At 44.6% G+C, this 19,995-nt stretch overlaps 1 protein-coding gene across 1 annotated transcript in view; it reads right to left on the reverse strand.

The window, feature by feature from the left end:
- Nucleotides 1-19,995, reverse strand: part of stag1a (STAG1 cohesin complex component a) — a 40,974-nt gene that overhangs the window by 4,596 nt on the left and 16,383 nt on the right. Inside the window, exons 2-23 of the mRNA XM_076748346.1 lie at nucleotides 8,242-8,459; nucleotides 7,785-7,905; nucleotides 7,522-7,677; nucleotides 7,282-7,378; nucleotides 7,109-7,185; nucleotides 6,080-6,284; nucleotides 5,799-5,950; nucleotides 5,557-5,630; nucleotides 5,311-5,434; nucleotides 5,035-5,133; nucleotides 4,832-4,911; nucleotides 4,561-4,668; nucleotides 4,317-4,431; nucleotides 3,996-4,113; nucleotides 3,620-3,723; nucleotides 3,282-3,374; nucleotides 2,483-2,776; nucleotides 2,281-2,351; nucleotides 1,998-2,166; nucleotides 907-999; nucleotides 590-764; nucleotides 322-461 (exon numbers count right to left, since the gene is read on the reverse strand). Coding sequence (XP_076604461.1) covers nucleotides 322-461; nucleotides 590-764; nucleotides 907-999; nucleotides 1,998-2,166; nucleotides 2,281-2,351; nucleotides 2,483-2,776; nucleotides 3,282-3,374; nucleotides 3,620-3,723; nucleotides 3,996-4,113; nucleotides 4,317-4,431; nucleotides 4,561-4,668; nucleotides 4,832-4,911; nucleotides 5,035-5,133; nucleotides 5,311-5,434; nucleotides 5,557-5,630; nucleotides 5,799-5,950; nucleotides 6,080-6,284; nucleotides 7,109-7,185; nucleotides 7,282-7,378; nucleotides 7,522-7,677; nucleotides 7,785-7,905; nucleotides 8,242-8,270 — 2,694 coding nt within the window. The 5' untranslated portion in view covers nucleotides 8,271-8,459. The remainder of the gene's footprint in view (nucleotides 1-321; nucleotides 462-589; nucleotides 765-906; nucleotides 1,000-1,997; nucleotides 2,167-2,280; nucleotides 2,352-2,482; nucleotides 2,777-3,281; nucleotides 3,375-3,619; nucleotides 3,724-3,995; nucleotides 4,114-4,316; nucleotides 4,432-4,560; nucleotides 4,669-4,831; nucleotides 4,912-5,034; nucleotides 5,134-5,310; nucleotides 5,435-5,556; nucleotides 5,631-5,798; nucleotides 5,951-6,079; nucleotides 6,285-7,108; nucleotides 7,186-7,281; nucleotides 7,379-7,521; nucleotides 7,678-7,784; nucleotides 7,906-8,241; nucleotides 8,460-19,995) is intronic.

The raw sequence follows: 19,995 nt of genomic DNA on the forward strand, positions 1-19,995 counted from the left end.
CTTAAAAAAAACAAAAAAAAAAATCTAAATCTTCCAAAGCTCCTTGTTTTTCCAATCTTTTCCCCCATTAAGCAGTTATTTCCTTCTCTATTTCATTGCACTTCTTCACTTATTGTCAGTTCACTTCTCTGCCTCATCTTACTGATGAATGTGTGACATCCTGCAGAAGTCTCATTTTCTCATGTAACAAGCACAAACTTCAAAGCTACTGTGATGAGAAATTGCTGCAGAATTTGTTCCACAATCTAGACTCAGGAAAATGAGAACTGCATTTTAAATCATGTCACTGTGTCACTGTGTCAGGTGCAGAAGCACAGCCACCTTCATGTAGTGTTTAAAGATGTCGGCGGCAGCGGGCATGTCTACAATGTCGTAGATGATGAGCTTGCAGAAAGCCGCGAGGAGATTCCTCCTCTTGTGGAGAGCCTCGATCTTGTTGGCTTCGTCCTCCTCGTCTCCCTCTGCAGGCAGACAGAGAGGCGTGAAGGGGAGGCGTTTTGTTGATATTTCAAACTAACTTCAAGCTTATCTCAACCTTGTGTTATTCCTAAAACAACAAGCATGGACCCCACACAGGGCGCCCTCTCACCCATGCTCTGACTCTCGTCGTCCTGGTCGATGAAGACGTGGTCCAGGACGAAGTTGAGCAGCTCGTTCTGCAGAGTGCTGTCCGGGTTAAAGACCAGCGGCTGCAGGCCCTCCCTGCCGCCGGAAATCAGCTGGTGACTGAAGATCATCAGCAGGTCGCAGAGAAGCATGAAGGCCTGAGCGAGAGGCACAAACGAAGAGCTAAGATGTACATTTTTCTATAATCTCCAGGATGAAATGGAAGCCCCAGAAACTGTTTCATCACTCCAGCTGTTAACACATCACACACTGAGGCACGTGTCAGGTGTGTGTTCTTACCTGTTCTTTGACTGGTGTGTTGACGTTGGACAGGCACTGCTGGCACACAGCCAGGAAAGACTTCACGACTCTCCTGAGAGCCACCAGGTCATCCTGCACGCACACACACACACACACAGACACAACATTAGCCACACTTTAACAGAGATCGATATTAAACAGCAGCATCAATCAGGCTAAACGTCTCGACCCAGCTAACTGCTCCAATGAAGTAATCGAACTTTAATGATTTCAATAAATCATCGGCTCGCTCCCTGAGGCAGAGGAGTCGATACGCTCTGTGTTGCCGTGGTGGAGTCTGTTAAAGGCTCACAGAGCACAGCGAGACGTGGCAGACCAATCAGCTAATGAAGATCAAGTTTTCTTTTTTTTTTCATGACTCTCTGCCAGTCCGGGTCACTAATGCACTTATAATGCAGCAAACAGTATGTGTTGTAACGACAGGTGTCAGCTGCATTTTATAGTTATATTGGCTCCTTGTTTCAAAAGTGGGCTCACTCACTCTGCAGGATCATAAATTCAAGTTTTAATCGTTTTAAAGGGTTTAACGTTAATCAGCAATAAATCTGACAACCCATTGATCATTTAAGTCCTTTTCTTTTAGCAGAAGTCACGAGCCAGTTCCAGCTTCTCATTGTGAATATTTGTTAATTCTTTTAGGCTTAAACTTCACAATTATTGACCAAATCTTCAGCTGCAGCTCGACAGACATATAATCGAAGCAAATGGGAAATCATTATCCTGCATTAGCTGCTGTTGGTCGGAGTGCAGAACTATTGAACTTGAGCTAAAAAGGCCGTCCTTCAGCTGTGCTGTAGGCTATTCCCCAGCAACAGAATAGAGGTGAAACTGTCTTGGAGGTTCGGGCTTCAGTCCACCACATAATAACAGCCTTAGGATCTGATGCCTCTGTGCTGTGTTTAAGTGTTAAAATGAGATAGACTGGGGGTAAAGGCCCCGCATCAGGGGTGCAGAAATACAGATAAGCTCCTGTCCCCCTGCAGGCTTATCTCTGAGCCCCTGATTGAGGATAAACCTGGGATCTGTGAGTGTGCGGTGTTAAAGCCCTGTAAATGAGGTGAGTGCAGCACCTTGCTGGGAGCTCCCTCTGTGATCTTGACCAGCTGCCACAGGATGGAGTAGTGGGAGCACTGCAGGGCCTGGACGGCTATCTGCTCCGGCATGGAGCCCTGCTCGATGCCCGCCTTCAGCAGCCGGTAGCAGTTCCCAAATAAATCCCACCGTGTCAAGTCGTGGGCACTGAGGAGGGAAACAGTGGAGTGTAAGTCGGAGAGAAAAGGCTATTTCATGTTGGGCTTTAGGAAAATACTAATTATTAGATCAATGGAAAGTAAGAAGTAAAGAGAGTCTTACTTGTGGAAGGCTGTGAGTCTCTTAAGAGTAGATAAAACATTGTAGATATCGTCGTCATCGGCCTCTTCAGCCTGCAGAATAACAAACACCTGTCAGCGCACAAAGACTCTTCGCTACTCACCAAAACACACAGAATAAATAAGAGAAAACACTGACATGTAGCCTGTGTAAGAGATATTTTTCCTGTCCTTTTCCCTCATACCTCCTGCAGCAGCTCCTCCACAGAGTGCGCGAAGCGGTCGGTCATCTCGTCGATGAGCTGTGAGCGGGCGATGTCCACGCGGTTCATGATGGTGTACTCCTCAGAGCAGAGGATGCTGTAGGTCTTACTGCAGGCCTCCAGCACGTCTGTCTCGATGTGCTTCTCCACCACCAGCCGGATCTGCTTCAGCAGGGCGTCCAGGTGCTTCTCCATGCGCCCGGCGCTGTACACGTCCAGGTCAAAGTACTGAGGGATCTGCAGCAGGTTGGCTACTTTCTCCGAGTCTGCCTGGTACTGTGGAGGAAGGAGACGGATCAGGGGGAATACGATGAATAAATAAAGTGACATGCAGACATACAGAGGCAGAAAAGAGACAGAGCGAGCCATTCAATCAACACCTGATACTGTGCAGTTTGACACTAGAAGGCTGTTTAACGTTCATCTGCTGAAAGTGGAAAGTTTCTCTGTGTTCACTGAACATCCAGTTTTAAAGGGAGGGGCCTACAAGCATGAAGCCAGTGGTGCAATTTTAAGAATTTTAACAAGATTATAGCCCTTTTTTCTGGAAAAAACACAAGTGCAGTGTTTTATATTGTCTTAAAACATGTCTGGAGGGGATCTTTAAGTATTTAGCCAGCACATTTGTCCAGAGTGGCGTACATTTAATAACACTTCCCATGACTACATAAGCGATCAATAACTTCGACAAACAGATCAGTCACCCGGCCCAGTCATTAATGAGTGTCACCAGCCTGTCTGTCGCTGGCCCTGTGCAGCCTGGCTTTCAGGACGGTCTCACCTTGGACAGGAGCATGGGCAGAGCCATGATGAAGTGCTCTGTCAGTTTGTTCTTATCGTCTATCTGGGTCTTCCTCTCCTTCGCTGTCAGGACCTGGACATGCAGACACAAAACTTCAGGTCAAATGAAGCAGCGGGTGTAAAAAACAGGCAGGAAAAGGGTCATAAAACCATGATTTTCTTTTGTTGGGTGGAGTATTTTGCCCTCTGAATGTGACTAACCAGGTATATTCGCCTGCTCTCTCATCTCATCAGTCTCACCTTCAACTCATCTCACATACAATTCAAGGTGAATGCTGAAAGAGCGGTGCCGGTGTCCAGTGTGTTTACTTGACCTACCCGTTTGCCGGTGCCTCTGCCGACAGGTGGGTGTGCCTCCGCCGCCTGTCGGATGGTGCACACCATCAGCTCTATCAGAGCACTCTCCTGTCTGTCTGACAACACTGCAGAGACAGACAGACGGATTCAGGGCAAAGGAGAGAGAGACAGATAGAGAAGAGAGAGAAACACAATGGGGAGATGAGAGAGAGAGTCAGATCGTCAGAGAAGGTCGGAAACACGAAAAGTTTCAAGGAAAAAGGCTTCATTGCATCATCTCTCCTGGCTGGTTTTCGGCCGAGATGACGTGAGGTAGCCTTACGCTGTGTCATAGGCTTTAACAGTAAGAGAATAAGAACAATGTGTGAGTGTGTGTGCGTGTGTTTGTGAAACACACCCTCCTCTCCCTGCACAGGCTCCTCCAGCAGAAGCTCAGTCATACACTCCCAGTCTTTCAGCAGCTCCTGAGAGCTTTCCCACAATGAGTCCACCAGGTAGGCTGCGTGCTCATGGAGCTAAACACACAGAAAGAACCGTAGCGCATGATCAAGCTTTGCAGGCATGGTGTAAAAATTTAACATGTCATTCACATTATTGTGCCAGTAAAGTTAATAAATATTTATTTCAACTGTCAACCAGGGAAGGATCATGATGCTCATCATTTTCTCCTTTTATTCTCTTAGCAATGTCTTCAATTATATAAATGCACCAGTGTTACCTCGCTCTCCAGAAAGAAGAGCACCAGCATGCGGATGAGATTCCCGTTGGGACTGCTCCTGCCTCTGCGCTTAGCCAGCGCTTCTTCTGCCTGCGGGTCATGACGACTGAACAACCTGAATACAGAAACATTAGAAACTCAGTATTGAATGACAAATAAGATCCAACTGAAAGTACAGCTGGACATTATTTTGAAGTCAAAATTAGTTTCAGATAAATTGGGAGAAACCTCAGGATGAACTCACTTCCTGTGCAGAAACTCTCCAGCAGCGACGGCCACGGGTCGGTGGGCGGAGTAAACCAGGTGGTAGACGTTCTCGCAGTCCTCATTGGACAAGGCGTCTTCACTGCCCCTGCGGCGGATCATCAAAGGGAGTCACAGTCAACACTCCGACTTAAAAATCGATCTCAGTGTCTCCTCACAGTACGGGAATAAAAAATAATGATAAGAGTTACATGAAACTGAATGTATTAAACGCATAAGGAGATAAAGTGAAAAGCATGAATGTTGCTCACTGCAGGATGAGTGTGACCAGTCTGATGGCCTCCACAGCCACATCGTACTCCTTATCCAGTGTCATTGATACTATACGGTCCTGTCAAAACAGAGATCATTAACAGGGAAGGAGCTGGGATAAACGAGCAGAGCACAAAGCAGAAAACATGACATCTCAGTCCTGCTGTTGGGTGTCTTAAATGTTCTTGTTTTCAGCTGTTACCTTGAAGCGGTTGGTGAAAAGCTCCAACTTGGGGAACAGCTCTCTGTTTGTGTACAGGTTCTGCAGAGCTTTCAGGCACTTCAGACGCACCTCTCCTTGCTGATAAAGACGGAGAGAGAGAGAGACAGTTCAAAACCTCTCAAAGAGTAGTAGATCCTGGAGGGCTCCATCATCCGACCCACTGAATCAGCTCAGCAGTGTTGCATCAAAACATCAAGAGAGCATCAGCCAAGTCTTGAAGGAACGTGAGAAAAACAGGTGCGACGGAGCTCTTACTCTGTCGTGTAGTGTCCAACCGACATATTTCAGGTAACTGTCGTTAAGAAAAGCATCGCTGTACATCTTCATCCACACCCCGATCTCCTCGATACAGATGGCTCGGATTTCAGCAATCGCATCCCTGGAAAATAAAGCGTACAATCACCATCACCATCATCATCATCATCATCATCGTTATTCAGACCACTGAGGCTCTGAACTGCTATGACAGACAACAACACACATCATGAACGACAACCGTACCTGTAGCGATGCACAAAGATTCCCTTGAAGATGGAGTTCATCATATTTTCTATTTCATCTTGGTTTTCCTGAAGCTGTAAAGAGAGAAAAAAAAAAACAAAGTTACAGACACGAGAGCCTGTGGACATTTTGATCCGCACAGCTAAAGTTTCCATTCTGGCTATGCATGAAATTCTGCACATACAGCTCTGGACTCAGCACTACACTTAGAGATCTGCCTTTAAATATCAAATCTGACCGACCTCCTTCCTCTTCTGTAGCAGCAGTTCCAGCTTCTCGTTGGCTCGTTTGCCGGCTATCTTGTTCCTCTCGGCCTCGTACTGTCTCTGGGTGTTGTCCTGGTGAATGCTCAGGTTCAGCGCCACGTTCACCAGCGCTGTCATCAGCTTCATCGCTACGCAGACACACCAATGCACACAACAAGGCTGAGTGCTGAATACACACTCAAACGCTTCAGGCCTTTCCTCGTGGGACATTTTCTACTATTAATCTTACTTATTTTTAATGAAGCCGGTGTCATTACCTGCTAGCGTGGACGTGTGTCTGAAGGCTCGCACTTGAGAGTCGGACAGCCCGGTGAGGAGGGAGATCACCGTGTCCATCATGTACTCGTCGTAGATGATGCTGTACTGACACTGGCGGATCAAAACGCTGATGAACTCGCAGAAGTTGTAGCGGAACTTCTTCCACATGGGCCCTGGCATGGTGAGAGGGTAATCCCCGCTGTCCTGTTGACACAAACATACAGAGGCTTCGTTATCGATTATCAGAGTGGTCTGGTTCAAGCCTCTGTGCTCTGTAGGGCGAGACGAACAATTTCCCTGCAGGCAGTGAAAGCAACAGACTGTCTCATCATTCACTCAGTGTAAGAGCTAAAGAAATATCGGCCCTCTTCTGCTCAGACAGCGGACAAACTCAGGATTATTCTGGCGCACACTGTGCCATAGCTCGAGAATAGTGACACATTTGCCCTGCTAATAAATACAACACCACATCCCTGCAACCAATTACACGACATAACAATGTCTACACTCATACAAATCATCAGTTATGACCTACTAGGAGTGTGTGGTGGTGCATTTATCTGCAGAGACCCTGCCCTTTGCCTGTATTTCCTTATTTTCTTTTTGTTTTTGGGATGTTGCTGGACTGCAACCTTTAGGCAGCGGGTGTGTGGCTCCAGCCAATAACAGCAAGCAAGTGAGATGAGGACTTTATAAAGAGGTGGCGACCAGGTGCTAGGGCCAAACGCCAAGCGGTCAAAGCTAGTTCCAAAATGAGAGTGAATGTGGGGTTGGCTTTCCCCTGCTGGCAAGGATGAGGATGCAGAGCCATGCAGAGTTGGCCTGTTTTCTGCTGAGCGGGTAGGTGCCAGCAGTTAGCCTACTTAGCCTGCTAACGTATTGACTTTTTCCATTACAACAAATGTAATGTTCCTATAATAGTAGCTTGCAGTGTACGTACAGGCAGCGGGGACACGTTTAGATGTTACCCCTGCACAGTAAACCTTTAACATTGAGCACTAACATCTCTGACTGAAGCGGGCACTTACCTCATCAAACTCTTCAGTCATCTTGCGGATGATCTCTGCATTCTGCATGTTCCTGAACATCTCAATCCTCACGGTGCCTGGTTACGAACAATAACAGGGTTTAATCCAGTTATTTGACACACGTGCACAGAACCACTGATTTCATTAAGATCCGGCGGCTTTGCTAGTCCTACCTTTGCATCCTGAGCACTGGATGAAAAAATTAATGAGGTCCAGCAACGCCAAGTCTCTGTCCTGTTTATATGACTCGATCCACTCGTCCACCACGGACTGCACACACACAGTCACACAACAGTGAGATTTTAAAATGTCTTCTCCATTAGAAAAATTATTTTTCCACAAAAACAGCTTGTGAGATATAAGCAACAACCGAATTTATCTGCATTTTCAGTCTGGACACATCTTTCACTCACCTGCATGGCACTCTTTCCCAGTTTGACCACTTCGAACAGGGTGACAGGGTCTCCACCGTCTCCATTATGCTGAGCCACACCGTTGGCTTTCCCCCGCCCTCTTGTTACGCCCACGGCTTTGTCCGTCGGTGACTTCCGAGGCTTCTTATTGGATGTCTGTGGGCACAGAGGTGTCATGAGACAGGAAAACACTCATTCACACAAGAAGCAGACATATGAACAGTCAGGTACACACACAACACTCCAGTGACACAGACTCGTACCGGGGCTTGTTTTCCAGGCCTCCCTCTCTTCTTCTTGCCTTTCAGCTCTGGATCTTCCATCTCACTCATGCTCATACTTAAGCCCACTGCGTCTGTTGCCCCAGACTCATTGGATGAGTCCCTAAAAGAGCAAAACTCACATATGACTCACGTGAACTCGAAAGCTTTTATTCATCCACAGAGGAGAGGGAATGCTCACTTCCAAAATGACAGACAATGCGAAGATCAAACCAAACTGCTTGTTTTAGTGAAGTGTAAATACTGAAACAGTCAATTGTGTTTTCACATACTGTGTAAAGGCCATATGTTTATGCAGCAACAAATGAGTCAGTCACAAGTTTAAAACAAAGGTTTAAGCATCAAGAGCACCATTTTTTTGCAAATGGGGATTCAAAGTTGTTTTTTTCTACAGCGCTGTAAACGCATGCAATTTTCTCTTTCTGTGTGTTTGACTCACTGGAGGACGGGAAGCTCCGACGTGATCATGCTGGTAAAGTGGGGGTGGAGGTGAGGTGTGTAACTCTTATGTGTGTCCTCAGGACTGAGTGTGTTTCAGGTCCAAAGATGGAGGCACAAGAACGCAGCTCGGATGGGGGAAAGTTCAGGAAAGGGTAGGGAGGAGAGGCTCCAGGACGGGCTGCACTCAACTTGCTGGCACTTAACTCTCTTCAGCTCCTGGAAAGAAAAAACACAGAGAAAGAGAGAAAATGATTATTTAACCATTCATTTCAAAACAAATGCAACCAGTAATAACCATGAATGGTACATGCGCTCTGTTGCAGATATGCCTGCACAACAGAGAAACATGTGCTCATCAACAGAAACCTGATTTAGATATTAAAGGAGTTGAGTTTTTAAGGAGGTAATGAAGTGACTGCCTCAAATCACTGATGATTTCTAAAAGGAAACTGTGACAAATAGCTGCTTCGAGTTGTTTTTAACATTAGTTAACACCTGACAGGTTCTGTGATGTGTGAAGGCTGAACGTCTACGGTGTTAAAACTGTAAAATGTCACTGAAAGCAGAGACAGTCCAATCTTTCACTCTGGTCGATGAGGCTGGGGAGGTGGAAATGGGGAGAGGAGGACACCAACTGGCCACTTTGAGAACTACAACTGCAAAATATTGCTGGATATAGTGAGGAATTGTACACAGGGGTGTTGTTGTTCAACAATCTGAGAAATACGCCTGAAAAGTGTTAGAATTTTACCAGAATGCAGAAACTAAGCAAGTTTCCTTTATCAAATTAAGAGTAAGATGAGCTTAAAGTGTGACATTACACCATTTTAAACTCTGTGAAAGTACAATCAAATCCTTGTCATATATAAAAATATAAATAATAATAAAATAAGCCTTTGTTAGACAAAAGTTGGAGATAAATATAATTTCCAGGAGTCCTATTAGTTAGTTGTGAAAATTTGTGAAAGGTGCCACAAACAATGCAAACTCAATGAAACCACCCCAAAATGTCTTGCAGCCACAGCTAACAGTGAGGGTAAATTCCCATCCAGAAGACTGACGGCGAAGTTAATTATAATATTAGTTATTGACCTGTTCATATGCTAATGAGAGCAAAGAGCAAAGGAGGAGTAATGCCGCTCTTCACCACAAGAGGCAGTATGATCCACAAAGTCCTCTGCCCAAAGTCTATCTCCAAAGTGCTTAATAGAGTTTTAACTGGGACAAGTGGGCTTCGAAAAATCATTTAACACTCATTTAACTCACAGCTCAGTTCCAGTCCAGTTCTGGTCATCTGCAAAGTGTTTTAAGGGTATTATTTTCCCCAGAGTGTGTGTGAGTGTATACATGTGTGTTTGAAAGTAGGTCTGGGCAACAGTAGGGGGCAGGCTAAGAGAGTGTGTATTTAAATACAGTCTTCCACACAGTGTTTGTACTGAGGAATAGCATTGGCAGGAGAGCCCTCTGTTTCACCACACTGAACTGCACACACTCACACACACACACACACACACACACACACACACACACACACACACACACACACACACACAGTCATCTGTCTGGCTCACTGTTCTCACACAGTCAGGCTGTCATCTGATCAGCAACGCAGTGAGAGTCACAGTGAAGGTGAAGACAGGATTTTAATCTTTACAACCACAGAATCTGTTCGTAAAGTCACTACTCCAGTGTGGCGTCTAGTTAATATTTAATAAAATCAAATATGGCCTTTTTCAGACTTCAACAGGCCGGGCCCACAGGCTGGGGTTTGACCTGCTCGCATGCACGTAAGCCTTCGATCGATTTTGGTGTTTAATATTCCTGCTGCACTGATATTAAACCTACAAAAGGATAAAGGGGACCGAATCTGCTGACACGGCTGCACACATAAATGTTGAGGGAAATAATCGCGGCCGTCTGAGGCACAGCATGCAAAAACTTGGATGGACGAGTCACTTTGCATAAAATGCCATAACAGAGATGACAAATCCACCTGCTTTCTAAAATCAGTGTGTGTTACCCGAGCGTGTTTCTCCCTCCGCACACATCAGCTCTGTGTCAGCATTATGAGGATACTTAATGATATGTTAGGGAGCATGAAATGTGCAAAGGCTGACATCTGGGAAAACAAACTGAATAAAATGAAAACTCGGAGGCGATCCTGCAAGTCAGCTGAGTTTTCAGTAAAAGTCTTTGGTGCAAAATTTTATTTAGATGCTGACGTGATCAGAGAAAAAGGGGCAGAGAAACAGACACAGAATACTGGAATAAAAGTACAAGATTCATCAGCATATAAACAGGCGAATAAAGAGGAAAAAAACCCCTCAGTGCTGTGTTCATCTTACACCTCCGACCCTGAAGTACATGCAGCGTGCAAAGCTTTTTTCTCTCCTTTTTATATTCAAACAGATTTAAAACTTTTAAAAACTTGTTTAAATGACCCCTAAGAAAGAATAACAAGCCCCTAATTGACTATAAAACATTTTAAAAGAAAGTAAAACGACCATTAACCTTTAATAAAACACTGTATACGATATAAGTTTTCATACTCGTCAAACACTACAATATTTTCAACACTAAATTTAAGAATTAAAATATGCTAACAGACAGCGAGACCCTTCATTTAGATAACAGATATCCCACCTGAACACATGAGAAAACAAAACTCACATGGCTGCTAAAAACCATGTGTCAACTGTGCCCGGCGGAGGTAAACAAAGTGGAGAAAGCGACACACAGGAAACACCTGAGGGTCTAGACTATCCGTGTCTGTCTGCAGTTGACGGAGCAATGACCGAACACGCTGCCGTTAATGAATCATCACCTCATTTAATCTCATCTAATCACCTTGAGTGATTTTGATTTGCGAGTGAATCCCACTAAAACACTTCGCACATCAATAAGAGAGGCAGCTGTGGCTGGAAGTAATCAAGATGTAGATACAAGACAGCACACGCACAGTGAAATGCCATCTCTCCTCCAATCACACACACTTGAGACTGGTTAGAACTAATTAATAATGAGGCACAACTGGTTTAAAGCCGCAGACGTGCAGCTTCAGAGCACGAAACAGCCAAGGCGGGCCTGCTCTTATTATGTAATTTCACCACTGTCCCATCTGCTAACTCTTCCCTCCACTGCCGGAGACGCCACCCCCACCCCCACCCCCACCTCCACCCTCATCCCTCTCTACTTCAGACTGTTGTATCTCAGCTGCTTGCTCTTATTTTTTTACCCCGACGTTCCTCCGAGTCCCTTTCATCATCAGATTATCGTTCTCCGAAGGGACAGAAGCACACTTCATTTGAGTCAGTCCTTGTGTCACGTTATTTCCTCGGCCCTGAAATACACAGAATTAGAGGAACTGGGAAAGGGTGTGTGTGCGTGTGTGTGTGTGTGTGAGAGAGAGAGAGAGAGAGAGAGAGAGAGAGAGAGAGAGAGAGAGAGAGAGAGAGAGAGAGAGAGAGCCTGCCTGACCCATTATCGACCAACAACTAAATAATCCTCGATGCACATTGGTTTTCCTCATTTTCTCACCACGCTGTTACTCTCTCTGGCTTCCTCACACCCGCACAAACAAACACACACACACACACACACACACACACACACACACACACACACACACAGAGACTGTAGCAGCTTTCAACAGGAGGCTATGAATAATTTGCAGTGAGTCTCCTGAACTGTTCCTCAATTTCAGAGGACAGGATGGAAGCTATAATGTGCATTCACTCTGCACCCCTCGCCCTTTTTATCCGTTCAATATCATTGACTCTAATGGCATGGATGCAAACAAACTCTCCCAATAAATAAACCCTAATTTTAAAATAACGGTTACTACCAGAGGAGAATAATGAATAATACATGTAAAGCCACTTTCTACTTCACTCTGTTAAGTACGTTTTGGCGGCGCTGTGACAGTCCCGGCCCTGAGCTGAGCTTTGTTTGTCTCTGTTAACTGATCAACATGTGGTCACGCAAGCTTAGAGGGGAAATCCTAGTTCAGATGTCTTGTTTTGTCAGACTTGCTGCCCAAAACCCTCAAGGTGTAATTTATTATCATAGAATAATAAGGCCAGAGATATGCTTCCTTTTTAACCACAGACATGTAGCCTTTGCCGTGACCGCAACTGTTCACATACTTGCCTATGCAGGACCGTTACTGGAGGACACCACTAGAGGGCGAAGCAGAGAACTCAGATTCACTTCCATATTTGCATGATGTAAACAATAAAAATTACAAAACTCAAGGAGGTTACTCTTTTGGGAGCTCGTGGCAGAAAAACGGACAGGTATCAAGCACATCGTGGCAAAGATGCGAGAAACTGACAATGAGAAACTCCGCCAGTATTTTCTAATGGACACACAACACACACAGTGAGTCGGTCGGTTCAGCAGGGCGGCTCGCCATTACCATCCGCTTTAACGGCCATCTGCTTCCATCCCCACACTGCCCCCATCGATCGTGTGCAAACTGTATCTTGCGTAAATGTAGCCTTGATGTCTGAGGACGTGCACATCCTGCAATATTAAAAACCACTCGTGCTGCTCGTAGATATCCCAAATGCCTTGACATGCAGCATTAAGGAATGAAGAAAACTTAACAATTTATATCAAATAGTGCAAAAAAGGCACACACAGTGACTTAAAACCCTGCCAGTAGAGGATTTTAGGTCTGGCCACAGGAATGCAGACAGACGTACGGCTGGTCGCTGGTTGGTCAAAACATTTGCCCCGACGTACCAGGTGGTGTGACAGACTGTGTTTGTGTCTGCACATTTCTTCTCAAGGAGTGTCAAAGAGGATCAGGGGAGCTTGAAAAGTCCCCAGTAACCTCACCTGGACTAAAGCTACTACAAACCCCAAAATAAATAACATAAATCACAGCCCGGTTAGAGTAATAAAACTTCACGCAGCCACTTCAACCACAAAACCAGGTCAGCAGGTACAGTTTACGGGGAAACATTAGGAGCTAATAGCCTTATAAAATGTAATATGGACTTTGGAGCAAGTCATGAAGTGTGCTTTGACGCTGAGGTGCGAGCGAGTCCAAAAACTGAACACATTTGCTTCACAGGCTTTAGGTTGACACAGACGGTAAAGCAGTTCAAGTATTTTGCTGAGATGTTCAAGAACAGTGCAAACTTTTAAACAGTGCGCAACAAATGCTGCACGACTGACACCTGCACACGTCAAGCAAGTTTCAGTCCAGTTTTATACACTAAACTTTTATAGCACTGTATCTTTTTCATGGTAAGAAATTAATTTAGCGTTGAGATATTCAGCACTAAGCTGGAGCCACTCATGCTTAAAGAGAAACACTGGGGGTTAGGCGGTGCAGTTATAAGTGCTGCTTCAGAGGCACTAAAACAAACCCTCATGTTAACTATCTGTGGTCTGCAGTCACTTCATAATCTGTGTGTGTGTGTGTGTGTGTGTGTGTGTGTGTGTGTGCGCGCGCGTGTGTGTTTATGAGAGACGAGAGTGTAAGACAGAGAGACAACGAGCGAGCATCTGAACCACTTAACATGCGTGACATGTTCTCTGGGAGGCAGGCCGGCGTTGCTATAGCAACTGGTGTGGGTCATAAGCCCGGCGGTGACGGCATATTTGATTGGCTGAGTGGAGACAGGAGGGACCATGGTGGGGGGGGGGGGGACAGAACGGGACCAGTTACAGATCCAATCAGCACTCCATGAAATCTGACTTACAGGACTCCTCCAGTGCTGCGGAAAGTTATTTCAGATGAGTTTCTCTCTCCATGAAACAAATCTGAAGATGTTCACACACAGCTAACTTGAGTTAGCCTGCTGTTCACTTCCTTACAGACACCATTCATGACACAGTTAAACCTTTGCAAGAAATCTTTGCCTCAAAACAGCGCAGTCACACAATCCATGGAGGAGATTTATCGGTAAAATGAAAACAGGCGCGTCAAAAAAAGGGCCAAAAAAACCCCAAAAGAACTGCCCCAACGAAAAAACTTTTGCCTCAGTGCAACGTGGCCAATGTCACTGAAGTGCACATTTCTGGTAGATTACTTTGTAACGTAAGCAGTGCACATTCAAAACCACCGTGACCACCTTCAAACTCAATCATCTATTACTCAAACTCGTCTTCCAAAAACAGCTGGGAGGTTGTGTGAAACAGAATGTGATCATTTGCTAATACTGCTAATAATTATGCATTCATTTTTTAATTCATTTTGTAAATATCTGCTTATCCTGAATCTGATGCAGCAAAATGTTTCAAACACGTTGGGACAGGAGCATCTAAAGGCTGGGAAAGATGTGGAATGCTCCAAAAACACCTGTTTGGAACATTCCTCAGGTAAACAGGTCCATTGGTAACAGGTGATAGTATCGTGATTGGGTATGAAAGGGGCATCCTGGAAAGGCTCAGTCGCTCACAAGCGAGGTTGGAGCGAGGTTCACCACTTTGTGAACACATGATTGTATAAAGGAGATTAATACATGAGCTCTGGAACACTTTGTATAACTGTGTCAGTAAACACAGTTTCATTGCAAATAACCACACAGCTCCCTCATTAATTTCAATGAGGCCTCGACGCAGAGGGTTCATAGAGGGTGCAAGAGAATAAAGTAACAGAGCCTTGGTTTTGGCATGTGATAAGCCTTCCAACCAATAGATCTATTACTCACACCCGCCTTCCTCGAGTGTATATCATCCTGTCGCCAGTACCTGAAACAACAGCCCCCCCAATCAATGCAGCCCTTTGTATTTCTTCAATGCAGGACTATTTTCTGAACAACTTCTGCATCAGGGTGTTTCAATGGCTATGTGGATAAGCTCGATAGCTCCGCTAAGGTATGAGCAGAAGGAGAAAAAGTTATTGATGGCGCACAAGACAAGGAGCAAGTTGAAAATAGGCTCAGCGACGCTGCACATATTCGTATTATGTGATCCTGCAAAGCCATTTCCAGTGCAGAGTTTTTCATCAGCTGTGCCAGCATTAAGAAACGAAGTAAGAAACAGGATTACTTTGGCTATAGAATGACTGCATGGCAACAGGATCCTTTTCTAACAGCCAGCCAAACTTACAGTTTGTGTTCAAGTAGGCAAAATAATTTCCCGAGGCAAACCTCTGCCCTCAGGCTTCACCGCTAAGCTAATGATAGAGCTTACAGAAATATGCTACGGGTATAATAAATGCATGACACAACCTGATTATGTATGACGCATCCAGCCAGCAATGCGGTGGTGCTGTGACAGTAAACGGGTGAAATCCTACTCAAAGTAATATATCAATTCGAGTGCCAGAGGCTTGTACGGTGACGCAGCCAAAAGACCTTGACGGAAAGTCATAAATCTGGTTTTACAAAGTGCTTCTCACCACAGCTAATGTCTTTCATTGTCACATCCCTCAACTGAGGAAGAGATTTTCTTTTTTTTGGACTGGAAATAGTATTGAATAATCTGGCTTTATCATTTCTTACCTGTAAAATACCACTCATGCTTCTAGGCAAATATAAAAACAGCATAAAGGCAATATAGCAATTAGCGAAATGGCACTTTCACAGCACATAGTAACAGCTCTGTACTGTAACAACAGCTACGCCATTATGGCAACAGGGAAGAAAAGAGTGCACAGCTTATCATTTTGTGTTATTTCACTGATCCCCAAAGGAAACTTATCTCCCTCCTTCTGCAGGCAGATCACAGAGTGCAGGGTCAATTGCACTACAGTGCTACAGCAGCTTTTAACGACACAGCATCACTTGTAACGGTGACACTTCAGCAAGGTGGATGCCAGTAGCGGTGGGGGCTCAACATTTTCATTACAGGTAGATTCGCAGTCTGACATAAAATACTTGAAGCACTGAGCTGCACTTGATACTAACCGTTCCCTTTAACTATTTAAATGTCTTAAAGCGCCACAAATGAGGCTTAACAGGTCATAACAATAAGGTGGTGATTGTGGAAATAGCTGATCTTGCAAATATCTCTCTGAAATCTCAGTTAACACACACACACACACGCGCGCACACACACCTCCTTGCTGTCATGGTCCCTGCTGGCCGATTCTTCTGACAGCTATAACCTGCACTGCATCTGCTATAATTGGCCGTTATCTCTAGAGACGGAGCCCCTGTTTCCAGCACTGTGGGCTACAATTGTTCTGCGTTTGAGAAAGAAAAACCCAAGACTGGATTCACCACTAATAAAAAAAAAAAAGCACTCTGTACATGTTGGCCTGTATGTGTACCAATGAAGCCAACTGATGCCACTGCACTCAACCATCAATGGGATATTAGTTGAGAAGCTCACTAAAACCAACTCACTGGGTTTTAAATGAGATAACTTAGTGTCTTGGCTTGACCAGATTGATTAGACTGTCTCCAAGATGGGAAAGGACATTGCTATTTCAGGGAAATGTTCTGTATATGCCCTCTGGTTCTGTCACACCTGGAGTGCTGCATCGAACACAAACTTTACATTTTACAGTGCAGAGCTGCCAGATCAGCTTTACATTGTTCTTTACGTGCTAATGTGTGTGAGAGGCTCATACAAGTATCATTAAAATCTTTTTGTCTTAATGACAGTGTGATTATAAATCAGATTTTCTATTGTTGTTTTTGTGAGACTGTGATCCTGCATTGGTGAGTAAAGCTCGGCAATAACACTTCCCACCGGGGCCACCTATGAGGGGAACATGTGCAATTATGAAACACGATTAGAGCAGAACAGCAGGCAAAATGAAACCAACAAATAATGGGAAACTGAACAAATTATTTTGGAGAATAAGCCAGAACAAATGTAATCTTTGTGTAATATGTTGGTCATTTATATGGAAATGACTTGCAAAACGACTCAAAACAAACTGACAGAGATAAATGCATCCTAATGCTGTGAAATCCACAAAGAAATATTCATCTCATTCACTGTGCTGGCACGTAAAGGCCAAACAGAAAAGCTTGCTTGTTGTGTTGTGTCACACAGTTACCAGCTTTTTTCCAAGTCACTGCATTTATTGTCATGGTAATTAAGCTACAATACATAATTTGCCTGTTTTTTCCAGTGTTTGTGTGGCCTAAGGTAGGTAGCTGGAACAAAGCAAAACATTAAAGTGTGCCACCGCTGAAAGCACAAAGAGATTCAAGCTCCACAAGAGGTGTCAACAGGACTCTCAACAAGTTCAGTACAAATGCAGGAGGCGCACATAACTAACATACAGAGACATACAGACATTTCAGCGGAAACAAATGCTGCAGAGGAACTTGAAACTGAAGAAGAGCGAACGACATTCGTAAATCAGGATTAGGAAGGAAGTCATAATCATTTTCACATGTCATTCTGTGTCTGTCCAGCTCATGTAATGACTCAGACTGGTGAAAAATTGGTTTTCCTTGATTAAAAAAAAAAAGATTCCCCAAAAACCAAATGACAACCAGCTGCAGAGTTGCAGGGCAGGACAGGAGTGCTCTCAGAGTCTGGGTTTCTCCAGGAATGGACCTGATCACTTCAAGCAAGGTGGCTAAAAATTCGCTGAAAACGATCATCTGTGACGCATCCACGTGAGATCAGATGGTCCAAAACCAGGTACATTCTTGACTGGTTCCCACATGACATGACATTATTGTCTGTTTTAGTAACCCTTCGCAGAGGCACACTCTTTTTACTCAATCGGTGTCCCATACTCAAACTTAAACCCCACACTTATTCCTTTAACGATTTCTCAGATGCTTGTGTAACGGACGAAAAAAAAAACATTTCCGTACAGCTAAGAAGCAATTCCCCTTCTACCACAATGCCATGCATCATTGCTTCCACTACTCAACATATCTGCAAAATAATTCTACTCCTACGGGCCTCTTAAAGTAAAGAGCACAGTCACACACAGATAGCAGCACAACTGAATGCCACAGGGAAGTGTGTTTCCTCAATACCTCCTCAGCTCCTCACACAGGCAGGCAAAAGGGTAAAGTTAATGTGCCATTAAAAAAGATATTTAGGGAGATTATAAAGCATGACTCCAGACAAATATTCAGTATCAGAGTCATATCAGTGTCCTTTAAGGAAGCAGAAGCCTGGCAAGAGTAAAGGCCACTTAAGAGGAAAGTACCCACTTCATTACTTAATGAACTGCTGATGGGTCAGACTGAAGACAATTCAAGTTGAAGACACTGAGACGGTTTTATTCTGTCATCGTATCACAGCCATAGGCCCAGCAGACGTAGAGCTCAAACGGACTAAAGCTGCTTAACTTTGTCTCTCCATACAGCTGCTGCTCGCTTGCTGAGCTGATGTTACACCCAGCTGACGAGGATTAACTTTTATGCCTCTTTCTCTCGCTCGACATTCGAACGTCATCTGTGCCGTAATTTGGCCCACTCATTTGTTTAAAAAAAAAAAAAAGATTGAACGGATGTTGGATGTTAACCCTTTGCAAAGCACTCATCTTCACAAGGTTGGTTTCCGTAGCAACATAGTCAGAACAGACCTCAAGTCAGTTTCTGCTCGATGGCCGTTTACCACTTCCATTATTTTCTCAAAATCGGTCTATCTTGACACCTTCGGCTTGCGGAGAATTGAACCTAAATCAGCCTGGGCTGTTACCTGTAACTGTAAACTGCGCTGCGTTATCGCCTCACACTGTGGTCTCCTCCATGTACTTTCACCACCACCACTTTGTGACGGCGTTAACGTGTTGTAAGGGGGAAGAGGCCGAGTCAGGTGTCCCTACTCATGTGGGGTTTATCCCTGACGAGAAGTGCAGCGGTGTCAGGGGTGAACGCTGGGCGCTCGAGGCCAGTGGACTAGTTTAACCAGGATGGATTTGAACGGATTCAACTCACTTGAATCTTGGCTGACCTGCTGGCCTGAGGGATCATCCCATTACTGGAAAATGAGAGGGTCAATCCACCAGACAGCAGGTCCAAGTGACACAGCGCCCTGAAAGCACCAAGAACGCAGCAAAGCCTCACGCCGTGCTTTGACCATCTGACGGTATGCATGGTATACGTTTGTGTAAGTGTTCTTGAGTTTCAAGGATAATAAGACTGCATGAAATGATAGAAGGTGATGGAAAAAAAGAGGAAATGATAAAGGAGGAAATCATCAATCTATTTAAGTGAATAAAATGCTGTCTGCCAGAGCTGAATGAGTTGTTTCCTACAAATGCCAGAGGAGCCACCTGGCTAGTTGTCACACAGCCCTCCAGACATCTTCAGCATGTGTTGTAAAATACATCACAGCAGCTGAAAGTAAGACAAATAGCCTGCAATCACGCCCGACAGCTGCATGTGTAATTCTGAGCTGCAGAACAGGAACAGACAATTTCACCACTGTACCACTGCCTCTGACAATAAAACACTGAGCCACCTCACATTTTTTGCATGTAACGGCAAAAAGGGCGATTGTTCTTAGAGCGAAACATCTGCCATCAAACTTCACGCTACTTAGGGCACTGTTATTCTGATATATCTCTCCAGTGAATTTTAATCTTAATGTTGTATTCAATACACATTTCAGCTTCCAGTTGTTGGGGTCATGCAATGTTTCCAGCAGATGCAAGTGCATGTACTTGTACATGTACTCGCAATATTTAACAAAGGACTGATAATAAATACCAAACTCTAGTCAAAGGCCATTGAGTAATTGCATTGGCTGATCATTAATTACATCAAGCAGCCCATGTAATCAAAGATGAGTCCGTGCCAATGACAGAATTGAAATTAATCGGTTTCATGGGCGTACAAAAGCTGGTACATCGCTGCCAAAAAATTCA

Source organism: Chaetodon auriga, chromosome 14, assembly GCF_051107435.1.
Source record: "Chaetodon auriga isolate fChaAug3 chromosome 14, fChaAug3.hap1, whole genome shotgun sequence".
Taxonomy (NCBI): domain Eukaryota; kingdom Metazoa; phylum Chordata; class Actinopteri; order Chaetodontiformes; family Chaetodontidae; genus Chaetodon; species Chaetodon auriga.